At 42.6% G+C, this 12809-nt stretch overlaps 1 protein-coding gene across 1 annotated transcript in view; it reads left to right on the top strand.

Annotated features, from left to right (window-relative positions):
- The window catches only part of vps13c (vacuolar protein sorting 13 homolog C), a 382259-nt gene that overhangs the window by 235694 nt on the left and 133756 nt on the right, over nucleotides 1-12809 (top strand). The window contains 4 exon segments of the mRNA XM_048262721.1: nucleotides 4742-4897; nucleotides 5251-5512; nucleotides 10425-10585; nucleotides 11411-11532. Of these exon segments, the coding sequence (XP_048118678.1) occupies nucleotides 4742-4897; nucleotides 5251-5512; nucleotides 10425-10585; nucleotides 11411-11532 (701 nt within the window).

Genomic DNA, 12809 nt, shown 5'->3' with positions numbered 1-12809 from the left:
GAGCTAGACGTCGTTCGTCAGAGGAGCGAGCGGTCTGGAGGTAGTGTAAGTCTGTATGAGGGCATTCAAGTAGGTGGGAGCAGAACCGAGACTACTTTGTAGGCAAGCGTTAGAGACTTGAATTTGATGCGGGCCGCCATAGGTAGCCAGTGTAGCTGGATGAGCAGCGGGGTAACATGTGCCCTTTTGGGTTGGTTGTAGACCAGGCGCCCCCGCTTCTGGATCATCTGAAGTGGTTTCACTGGGCGCAGGCTGGGAGACCTGTCAGGAGGGCATTGCAGTAGTCGAAGTCGTGGAGATGACTATTGCCTGAACCAGAAGTTGGGTAGCATCTTGAGTCAAGTAAGTCCTGATTTTCCGTATGTTGTAGAGTGCTAAACGGCATGACCGGGCTTACTGAGGCAACATGATCTGAGAAAGTTTAGTTGGTTGTCGAGAACAACTCCTAGATTTCTTGCAGTCCTGGTCGGGTGAAACAGACAGGGAGTCAAATTTGATGTTGATGTCGTGGTGTATGGTAGGTTTAGCTGGGATGACCAGCAGTTCAGTCTTTGAGAGGTTCAGCTGGAGGTGGTGTGCCTTCATCCATGTAGCTATGTCTGAAAGGCAATCTGAGATCCGTGCACTGAAACCAGGGGGGTCGCCAGGTGGAAAGGACAGATAGAGCTGTGTGTCGCCTGCATAGCAGTGGTATGAGAAGCCGTCTTGAACGGATAATCTGTCCCAAGGAGGTGGTGTAGATAGCAAAGAGGAGGGGCCCAGCACTGAGCCCTGGGGACCCCTGTGGTGAGATGGTGAGGTGCGGATAGCTGACCAAGCCATGATAATGCTAAACGAAAGCCCCTGTGAGGTAGGATTCAAACCAGGAGAGAGCAGAACCGAGATTCCCATGTCAGCGAAGTATAGAGAGAAGGATACGGTGATTAACCGTGTCAAAGGCAGCCGATAAGTCAAGCAGAATGAGTACTGATGACCGAGCGGTCGCCCTGGCTTCTTTTAAGGCTTCTGTTACAGACAGCAGAGCCGTTTCGGTAGAGTGGCCGCTTTTGAACCCAGACTGATTTGGATCCAGAAGGTTGTTCTGTGAAAGGAAGTCAGAGACCTGTTTGGAGACTGCTCGTTCAATGCCTTTGGATAGGAAAGGCAGTAGTGAGACAGGGCGGTAGTTCTCGACTTGAGCAGGGTTGAGAGAAGCTTTCTTAAGTAATGGTGTTACCCGGGCCACTTTGAACGCTGTTGGAAATGTGCCGGAGGTTAGCGAGGCATTGATCACATGTGTGATAGCTGGAGCGATGGTCGGGCTGATGGACTGAAGTAGGCTCGTAGGTATAGGGTCCAGCGAGCATGTGGTAGGACGGCTGCATGTCAGGAGTCTGGACACTTCACTCGGAGAGAGCGTGAATGCTGAAAAAAGATGTTCCAGCAGTCCCTAGAGGTTGTAGGAGTGCGGTATCTGAGTCAGATCGCTTGAGTGGGCATGTAGAGAATTGACTGCTGATTGCCGCCACTTTGTTTGTAAAAAAAAATGAGGCGAGGGTATCTGCAGTAAGGCTGGATGGAGGAGGAGGCAGCTGAGGGTTGAGTAGCAATTTGAAGGTTGAGAAAAGTTTTCGAAGTGTCTGTAGCTGTTGATTTTGTCATGGTAGAAAGCAGTCTTAGCAGCAGTGATGCTGGCTGAGAAGGAGGTCAGGAGTGTCTGGTAGTTTTTGAGGTCGCCAGCTAGTTTGGATTTGTGCCATTTCCTCTCCAGCGGCTCTGAGTTTGGTGCGCGCCATGATCGGAGGGTATCATTTAGCCATGGATGAGAATGTTTGGATCGAGCTGGCCTTGTGGTAAGAGGGCACAGCTCGTCTAGACACGAGGTCAGTGTGGAGCAGAGCGAGTCAGTGGCTTCATTAACCTCCAGAGAGGAGAAGGAGTTGAGTGGAGGTAGACCGGAGGCAACCATAGAGGAGAAGTGCGTTGGAGACAGGTTCCGGATGTTGCGGCGGAACGTGCAGGTAGCAAACGAGCATTTGATGCACTATTGCAGTGTGCAGGTCAATTCTGGGTTCTAAACTTCCTACATAATTATATATATTTTTTTATAGTCAGTAAAATAGTAATTGGTGTGTGATTAAGTCCTTTATTGTTTGTTATAGTTCATTTACATTGTGTTGTGTTTTGCCAATATAGTACCTTTAAATAGCCAAAGTAGGCTAGATCAAGGTCAATTACTGCATGCAAATCACTGAATGCTATGCAGAGGGGCCTAATCTTTAGGCCATCTGATGTAGGCTACCTGGCCTTCCTGTGTTTATGGGCTTTATTTGACAGTTGCAAAGGGGAAAAGGTGAAGATAGTCTTCTTTGCTCCCAGTGTACAAGTACCACTTTCCAACCAGGTCTTCGTCAGATAGGCCTACACCATTACTTGTTGCAATATATTTGTGTACATTAGACCTATGTCTATTTTATTGATAACATTATTTGCTACCACGTCACAATAAGCCGCTATTATTAGGACTCAACACGCTTCAATGGTATTATGCTGTGTGCTTTAATTAGTGCATTTTGGGTAGCCTATCCTACATCTGGGCAATAATTATTGAACAAATTGCAGCCTACATGCCATGACAAACATTACCACTAGTACTGACCGAATATTAAACAGATCGTTTGCAAGTTATGGTAATGTTATAGGCTACTAGCGTGAACATTGCGTTTCCATCACGTAGTCGTTATGACTCGTCAAAATTCACTGATGAAGGAAGGTTCGCTTTATCCCAGAAAACCATACTCGTTTCAGTTAGGCTAGACTAAAACTGAAGAGATGAACTTGGCACTAATCATGTAGTGGCGTTTTCTATAGCCTACTCGTTAACCTGTCGTTCTTTGAACTCTTTAAAAATGTTGGGATATGTCTGCGAGGTGCTTAGCCAAGTTCTATGCGTAGCCTACTGCTTTTGAATGACTTTGAAACATATTTTACAAACGGGCCTCTGTGTACCTGATGATATGCCTTCACTATCCGCGTTGTATCCGAAATAGTTCCAAATTTCTCTTTGACCTTTTGTTTTATCTACAAGCCGAGGACTGTCGGCAAAGAACTTATGTTGACGTTGGCTGCGCACTCACTCACTCAGAGATGCCTGCTTGACACGCCCACTTGCCTAGATGCGTGCAAGGAGCATGGAGAGTGGGAGCAGTCCACACAGACACAGAACGTTATTATTTTAATAAAGTATCGATTCTAAAAACATCGGAAATCGTATCGTTTTTTGCATGAAGGCATCGTGATGCCTTTCTAGTATCGATACACCGTGCCAAACTACTAGGCACATAGTGCATGTCACACATAGGCCAGATGCTTGCATGCCCATAATAACAGTTTCCTCGCCAGGCAGCAGAGCTGCAGAAACTACATTTGTGGTTGATGTATTCTGTGTCACCACCATGTTGTCCTGGTCAAATGCTTCAGTGTGTGAAACAGTGTCTACAGCTCCAAGGTGTCTATGTGGAGGTGCCTCTGCATGCTTGTCCACACGCCGCTGACTGTCCGCCCCGTCGTGCATGCTTCCCCTGCTTTGGAATGAGAGGAACACACCTGCGCAATGAGCCCAGGGAGTGCCAGAAGGCTAGCATATTCCAGAACTGTTCGGCCACTACAAGCTAGGGTGGGGTAGGGTAGGGAGCCACCACCTTCTCGACACAGGGCAGGGAGGAGTAGCCCAGCTGATCCACGTTACAGATAAGAGAGACGAGAAGGCCAAGTACCCCTTCACTACTGCCCACTCCTGATCCTCCAAGAAGCAGCCATCTATCATGGTCTCAGTCACCAGAAGTAGAAGTTACGAATGAGTCTTCGGGCTGTCTTCGGGACTGGGGTCGGGTTCTGCTTCCTCCCCCTGTGAGGGTGGAACTGCCGCCTCACCTTCTGGCTCCTGTCAGAGGTGAGGAATAACATCACTTCATTACTATGACAGAACATGTTCACTGGGAGCTCACTGCTCTCGATATCCAGGGCTTCGGGTCAGAGCATGAGTGAAGAGGGGGAGTATATCTGCGAGCTGGGTAGGATGGGGCTACCTGATGCGGACTCATACACCAGGGTGTGATAGTGCAGTGTCTGGGCCATCTCAGCACATTGGGGACAGAATGATATTGAGCAGAGAGCTGCCTAGGTATGTGACCCAGGCATGCTATAAATCGTGATGCCCATTGAAAATTGGAACAGCAGGCTTACACAGAGGTGGACAACAACGGAAATCTGCTTCCTTTGTTGGCATAGTTCTTCAGAATATATTGTGAGGGGGACTCTTGTAGCCCAGTGTTCTGTGAGCTTGAGGTTGGAGGCTTTTCTTCTTCGTGGTTTGACAGTTTGAGGGTCGCTGAAGAATTAAGAAAAAAGTTTAACGTGGTGCACCATTATACAGTGTAAGTCCCACGGAAAATTCCCTCTGACAGTTGATTGGAGATTGGTTCAGATCTATGAGGTCATGGAGGGATGACTGCATTGGTTAACATGGAGTGAACTTGGATGGAAGAGAACTACTACTACTAATTACTCAAACCATTCATGTTTGATTGTGCGCTACTCTGATCAATAAATTAGCAAATATTGACATTACCCACTGGTTCTCAGTGTGGTTGTCACAAGGCTGAAGCCTGTTTGTGATGCATGTTGCACTTTCAGATAAGAGCTTGGGATATGTCTTCCAGGGAGTGTCTTAACCATGTTATGTTATGTTTTACATTTCTAGATGAAAACCAATCCTACGCGAGATAAGAGCCCTGTACCTGGAGATGATTTCATAATATTCCCTGATCCTCAAACTGCTATTACAATAAGCTCAAGAGACACCATGAACATTACCCTCTCCAAATGCTCACTCTCTGTCTTCAGTAACCTAGCCAAGGTGACCTCTCATGTTCTCAGTCAACACATACTACCAATCTTCATATATAATGACAGATACACAGCAGTGGAATCATCAGTGATTGCAGTGTCATCAGTATGATCTATAGTCCCCAGATAAATTATATTAGTATATTATATAGAACCTCATTATTGAACATGATTCCATATGTCTGTAGTTGAATTGCAGTTCATAATATGCTTATTGATATTTATATTTGTATGTGTACACCTACCTTTGAAATCTTTTGAAATTGTCAACACTTTTCCAATTGTTCCCAATTCTGCCTTCCATGTAAGAATGTAGGGATTTTAGAAATGAAAAAATATCTACTCTTTCTTTTTTGTTCTCAGGCATTCTCAGAGGGTGCAGCTTCATCCTTTGACTATTTTCTGAAAGAAAAGGCTCCATTCACCATTCAGAATGCTTTGGGTATACCATTGCTCATCCAGCACAGCAGCAACTTGCGTATTGTGGACAAACCTGGGCCAGGAAAACTGCATGAAGTGGCTGTAAACCAGACCATTGACTTGACTTACTCTTTGGTCAAGCCCTTAACTCGAGCATGCCTGTCACCCCTTCAGAGACAGGAAAGCTGTCTCTTCTTGAGCATAGGTAAGAATTGACATTTATGTCTGTGCAAAAGTCTTATGTCTGTGCAAAAGTCTTATGTCTGTGGCTCCGTCCAGAGTTAGCTCCGCTTTCCTCCTTCCTAAATCCGGAGCATCCCGGCAGGACGCACAGTGTCTGCGGTAATTGTTTCATTGTGATAGAAGGTAAGCTTCTTTCAGGTGGTTACTCATTGTGATAGAAAGTAAGCCTAAGCGGGTTTGTTTTGCCACAGCAATATATTTTTTTTCCAATACTGTACACATCGATGAAACAGGACGAGCATGGAGGTCACATCAAAATCCTGGTACAACCAAATTGCTAGGAGGAGTTACACTCATAAGGGGATATAAAGACCTGCTACTTTTAAGAGAGAAGTGTTGTAGCGAGCCCCGCCCACCTCAGCAGTTGACCATTAGATAGTGACAGTCTGTTTTTCCTTGTGTGCCATTTATATAGCAGTAGGAATAAAATATTTCTTTTCCAATAATTTGCAAAAATCCCCTCTTTAATATCAAAGTGAAAGCAGGCCCTGGAAGGCTTGTAAAGGTACAAGTAAAATTAATTCAGCAAAATATATGGAAATCCTGGAGGACAATCTGATTCAGTCTGCAAGAGAACTACGACTAGGCAGAAGATTTACTTTCCAGCAAGACAATGAGCCGAAGCATACAGCAAAAAACTACACAGAAATGGTTTAAAGACGACAAGGTGAATGTTCTGGTGTAGCGGAGTCAAAGCTCAGACCTCAATTCTATAGAAAATCTGTGGCTGGACTTGAAAAGGGCTGTCCACACCCGATCCCCTTCCAGTCGGACAGAGCTTGAGCAGTTTTGTAAAGAAAAATGGAGTGAAATGGCAGTATCCAGATGTGCAAGCCTAATTGAGACAAAGGCTCCATGCTTTAATTGCAGCCAAAGGTGCATCTACCACATGCTGACTTGAAGGGGGTGAATATTTATGAAAATGCTTATTTTGCATTATATATTTTTAATTAAATAACATTACTTTCTAGAATTCTGCTTTCACTTTGACATTGAATGATTTTAAACGATTAAATTAAGGACAAATTAGATCAAGATTCCATTGATAAAAGCAGTAAAAGGGGAAAATCCAAAGGGGGTGAATACTTTATAGGCACTGTATATTGTGTTTGGTCATTGTAGTCAAATTTATGAAATATCGGCTAAAGGAAGAAAACTCAGAACTTCTTTAAGACATGATCTATCCCCCAGTTTTGGTTTTGCCATCCGGCTATGAACTTGTAGCACCCGATGCGCAATGGACGCACTGTGTTATTCATAGAGAAGCGCTCGTGTCAAGGCAGCTTAGTTAGTCCCGACCTGAATGAGATTTTGAATGAGGTTGTGAGAGTGGTGAATTTCATCAAGACCCGGCCCTTAAAAGCGCGTCTATTCTCTGCACTTTGCGAGGAGATGGGAGCTGACCAAAAGGCTGTTCTGTTTCACAGCGAGGCAAGGTGGCCACTCGGGAGCCACACTTGTGATCCCATGTATTAAACAGTAGGCCTACATCACATCCCTGCAAAGTTTATTTAAAAAATATTTCCCAACCAGCAGTGCTCAGTATGACTGGATTATGGATCTATTTAATGCAGCATGTTGGTATTTCATTTGAATATATTGTACAATGCTGTAAAATATTGGCCTATGCTGCCTAATATGTTGCTGGAAAACAGAAATATGTTTTTAATTTACAATGGCACATTATGTATTTATTTATTATTATGACCGCCGCTAGCGAAGCTAGCCCCACTAGACTTTTACAGAAAAATTTTGTTTTAGATCCCGGGGCCACTCCCCTGCTGGGCCCCGAACCGCAAAAGCAGTTTTTCCTAAATAACTACCTGAACCGTGGCACTGAGGATGAAGAATCTTTTATGGTATGTTGGTCTCAAGGGCCCACATCAACCTGGCCCATAATCACTCATTTGTGATTTGCACCCCCCCCGGTAAAAAATGAAAATGCAATATTATTCTGCTTTAATCGCCCCTATCTTCAGTTAAGATGTTCAGAACTGCACCAAATTTTATGTGTATGATTGACCTGGCATTCTCTGGGGGTGTGCCAAGTTTCGTAGAATTTCATCCATGGGGGGGTCTAAAAAAAATTAGGTTATGTGTACATTTAGTGGCTGTACACTCATTGGCCTGTAGATGGCGGAGCATACATATACACATGCACACACACACAGGCACCCACATACTATCGGTATGAGAACGGCCGATACATAATTACAAATTCAGTAGGATTAAAAGAAAGCCAAAATAAATATTCATCATCATCATCATGGCTGCATTTCCAGTATTGGCGATAAGTAGTCGTTTGTCCACTAGATGCATCGTTGCAGTGAGACGTAATTTTGTTGGAAGTTAAAAGTGGGTTGGAAAAACAATGGACGCTTCCTACATGGACTGTAGTTTACCGCAGAGAACTTCTAATAAGGATAGGACGATGTTCACATGAATTGTAATTCCCCTTTCTTCTTGAAGCCAAAATAAATCTGAGGATGTTTATCGGACATGCTTGGTTTTACCGCAGGCAATGCGTTAATCTTATAATATCAATAAGGACCTAGGTTATGTTACCGTTAAGCGTTGGTTGAGTGATGGAGGCCAATTTGATTGATTGCATTTGTAGAAAACTATAAATGCGGTTATACCAAGCAAATTGATAGCAGCACTGTAATTGTATCTTTCGACTGTCATTTGTTGCACGTGCTACAAAAATCATTCTGTGCAATGGAAGATTTACCAACGTTACACCGGTCTGATACAGTTTTGCCTATAGGCCTACATGCGTGAGACTGAGACGTCTGTTTATTTTGTTTTAAGTGCGTGCAGGGTGTGAGAGGGGAATAAAAAGCACGTGTGTGTGAAGTATCCAAACAATGACACCTTCATTTCATTATGGCTGCTTTAGCAACACACCTTAAGCTACTGTGTAGTGGGTCCCATTTAGAAGTGGCTACTTCATTCGCGCTTTCCTTGACTCATGGAGCTGCGTGAATTTTATTACAACTTTTCGGTTTCAGTTTAAGTCCGCTTGATACTGTAAGCCATTGGTTTCCAAAGGAGATTTTATTTGTGCGCCAGCATAGCCTATTGACAATTTATTACTACCTTATAAGCCTACCTGTAGCTTAGGGAAGCTAACAGCTTTCTATTAGGATCTAGTTTGTTAGTTACAGTTTTGTCATAACTCCCTGATGCATTTTTGCATTTAGAATAGCCAGAGCGTGGATATCTCAATCGGAAAATTAAACAATATCGGGTGCCTATGGACTAGGCTGGGTGAACCCAGCCTGATCTGCCCGCTATTTATTTTTTGATTTCTTAAAAGATTGAGCTTGGTCTGGTGAAAGCCAGACTAGCCATGGAGCTCAGTTACACAATGCAAGGGAACATGAATCAGCCTATATTTGCACGAACAATAACGGACAACAGCTCTTTAACTTTGTCCCGTTAAAATGTGTATGAACAGTCTAGTGACGCATTTCATCAAGGCCCATTTGGACATGTCAGTTATTTGCACCACTGGTTAGATGTAAAACAGCATTTCGTTTCAGACTACTGTTACTTAATTTGTGCATTAACAATAATGTTTCAGACTACTGTTACTTAATTTGTGCATTGACAATAAAGTATTACATGAACTAAAGATGACTAAAATCTTATGTAGAAGAAGAAACATTCACAAAAAATCTATCCATCCAAAAATGACCCTTGTTTTTGATAGCTGTTGAAAACGGCATGGAACTGACAGAGATGTTTTTGTTTATAAATAAATAAATAAATAACATTATGCTGATACCTTTTGCTTTTCCCAAATACAATGTAGCCTACAGGTGTAAGTGACCTTTCATCAATCCAGTTGCAATGGATGAACTGTGATGAACTGCCCTACTTGTGATTGTTTAGAGATTTTAAAGGTTTTATAACAATGCTACATCTTCTTTGGCTATTCTACAATCTATTCACCTTTTCAGCACCAGTAGGCTACTTTCTGTGCAGCTGCACACACACACTCAGGCATGCCAAACAAGCATACACAAAAGTTTCAAGAGTAGGGGATGGAGTAAAATATGGAGACAACTTGAAGTGCGATTTATTTTCGCGGAACGGATGTACAGGACTGAGCGGCGGTCATATTGTGTACCGCTATGCGGTACATCTAGTTATATATGCAGCGCCAGCTGATTTTAACTCTGCTGAAGAGGATATATTTAGAACTTGTCATTATCATTATTTCAATAAATTTGACAATTTTAAGCTTGACCTACCACTTTCTTAAAGCGATGAGGGACAGGTGGGGCTCTCAAATGCCCCCTTGATCAAAGTGGGGAATGAAACAAAAAGTTTGAGAACCACCGCCTTAGGCTATATAGTTCTAATAGCAAACAGAAATGCCAAGATAGCAACAGGTCATTACATCCTTTAATTGTCAAAATATTATTCATTCATTCATGTTATACGAGCAGAACTAAACTATATTAGATTCCTGACCACTTTTACAGTCGACTTATAGGCCTTAGGTCTAGAGAGATGCGCTAAAGCACAGCCAGGTATGGTGCACAATGGAGATTCCAAAGCACTCTTCTTTGGTCAGAATGTAGGTCCGTCCTATGCACCGAAACTTTTTACAATGCAACAACATATTTAAAGAGCATCAAGCTATTAAAATCTCTTATGTAAGCACATAATATAACAGAATATTAGTCAGTCATTTTTATTAGGTCAAACAGTGATTTGATAACGTTTTTATTTAAGCCCATCCAAAACTGGAATCCTGGCGTCGTGCCTGGGTTAACCATATTTATTTTATGTGACAAATTGCATTTTAAATTAATTTGAACAGGACTGTAACTGGGTGGATATCTGTGTCTGTGTCTTTCCAGTCCCCACAGGTTACAGTGAGATCTCCAGTATTCCCATCAGTAAACCAGGTAGACGGCTCTATAATATACGAGGACCACATACACATGAGGTTGTGTCAGTGCTGCTGCAGGTTGATGCCAAACAGGGTAACAAGGTCATCATTGTCAGATCTCCACTTCAGGTAAGTTTGTAATGTGTAGAGTGATGGTAGGATTGTTTTTAAAAACAATTAAAAAAATAACCAGGGTTTCCATGGTCATGGAATTGTAGAATTCCTTTTCATCCTTTTTCCCTCGCCTGAGGAAATCATGGAATTCAGTAAATTCATTCAAGGTTTTGGAAAAGTCATGAAATTTCATTTTAGGATGCATAGGCTTCTCTAGACCCCTTTTACTAAGGCACATGCCCCAGTACTGAACTGCTGTGCCCCAGTAAAATCTCTAGTAGTTAGATAAATATAAAAAAAAAATGTCGGGGGGAGTATTCCCCCGGACCCTCTATGTGTGTGTGTGTGTGGGGAGGGTGTGTCTAAGTGCAGTTTCAGGTCTAGTGACACCCCTGGAGCGTACATTAACTCGCAGAATTTGACTTCATAGATATAGAATGGTGGTGGAGAAAACACAGTTTTATCCAATCTTTTCATAATTGGTTCAACCTGTGGTGTACAGTAAGCAAATTTGTTCTTGTAGGCCGTGAAATTTCATTCAAGGTCATTGAAAACTCTTGGAAAGGTTTTTAAATTGTGTCAGTGAAAATGGGTGGGAACCCTGTTTAATCCTATTAACTAGATGTATTAACCCATGGCAATGCCTTACCTTCCTCTTAATGCTAAGGTGGTAGAGATATTTTAATCCATGTTCTAATGAAGTAAAATGTACTCTCAGAAGAGTTGAGTTTTCAAGAGCTTCTTGAAGATAGAGAGGAACATCCCTGCTTTAGATACATTTGAATAATTAATTAAATTATTCTAATGTCTGTTCAATGTTTTTTAATGTCTTTTGTTTAGATAAAAAACCACTTTTCTGTGCCTTTTGCTATCCTAAAATACTGCCCAAACAGTGGAAACATGGTCAATGTAGGCGTCTCCCAACCAGACAAAGAGTTACATGTCACCTTAGAGTCTTACAGGTAAGTTGAAAGAAAGACAACACAGTTGTCATTTTGTTGTTTAAGTATACCTCTATCATAATTTCATTTATTACACGGCTCTTCAGAGTGCTGCAGAAAGTTCCATTCACATGAATGGGCCTTCCCAACGTTCGGGCCTATGTTAAATCTACATAAATCACCGGCAAAGCATTTAATCACCGCTGTCAATGGCAACAGGTTTTGTGCTTCTGATTAATGTCTTTCATATCACTACGCAAGGACTGGAACTTCATTCAAACGTGAAGGCAGACGGTTGATCAGCTGTGTTCTAAAGAATGTTTGATTCAAGTTCAGCAGCGTGTGTTGTTGCAAACTATTTGTTTCTCAGCAAATGCCACGATGAACGGTAACAAATAGGCTAGGTTATGTAGGCTAAAGTCATATCGTGGGGAGTTTATTATTTCGTTTTGGCAAGTAGCGATAATAAAGCGGGATAATGTATAGAGCGCCCGGTCATTACTGCGAAAATAAGTCCCTTCAGGGCGGAACAAGACCCCTCGCTGCGGCGTGGTCCGGTTAAGCCCTAATCGGACTTATTTTCCCAGTAATGACCGCTCTATACATTATCCCTTATATATACTTGTGAGAAGTGTTCCCATCCCAGATGAGAGAAAGAGACAGGCAGTTACTCCTGTGAAAGGGGACAGAGAGAAGAGTGTGTAGCTCAGTGGTCTAATGGGGTTAGGCTGGCAATCGGAAGATTGACAGTTTGAATACCAGATGGTCACTTGATGGTGTGTGCTGTGCCCTCAGACAAGGCACTTAATCTGCATTGACTCAAATCCTTCAGATGTTAAATGGGTACCAGTTTCGGCTGGGGTTTACCTGTGATGGACTGGTGTCCTATCCAGGGATAGTCTAAAACTCTCATTCGCTTAGCACCACAGAAACGGACATAAGCACCAGCCCTATTAGTGTCTATGGCTAGGAAAGGAGTAACTTAACTAACAGGGAGAATCCTTCAAAAGAAAGTTAGAGAGGTAGAGAATTGGGGCTTGCCGAAGGTGACACTGAAAATGTATTGATCATGTTTCCTAGGCTATATCCTGAATATTGTGTTATTCATTCAATCTCCTTGTCTCTATCCCTCTGTCCCTGTCACTCACTCACACACACACATACACACACATACACATGCACTTATTATGTAAATGGCACACATGGTATGTAATGACTAATTTTTGCCGATTAGTGTCAGTTAGCATGCATACTATTATAAGTATCAATGGCATCTAATGATCATTAAGACCAGTTTT

Source organism: Alosa alosa, chromosome 14 (assembly GCF_017589495.1).
Source record: "Alosa alosa isolate M-15738 ecotype Scorff River chromosome 14, AALO_Geno_1.1, whole genome shotgun sequence".
NCBI lineage: Eukaryota > Metazoa > Chordata > Actinopteri > Clupeiformes > Clupeidae > Alosa > Alosa alosa.
This window is presented reverse-complemented; position numbering and strand designations above follow the sequence as displayed.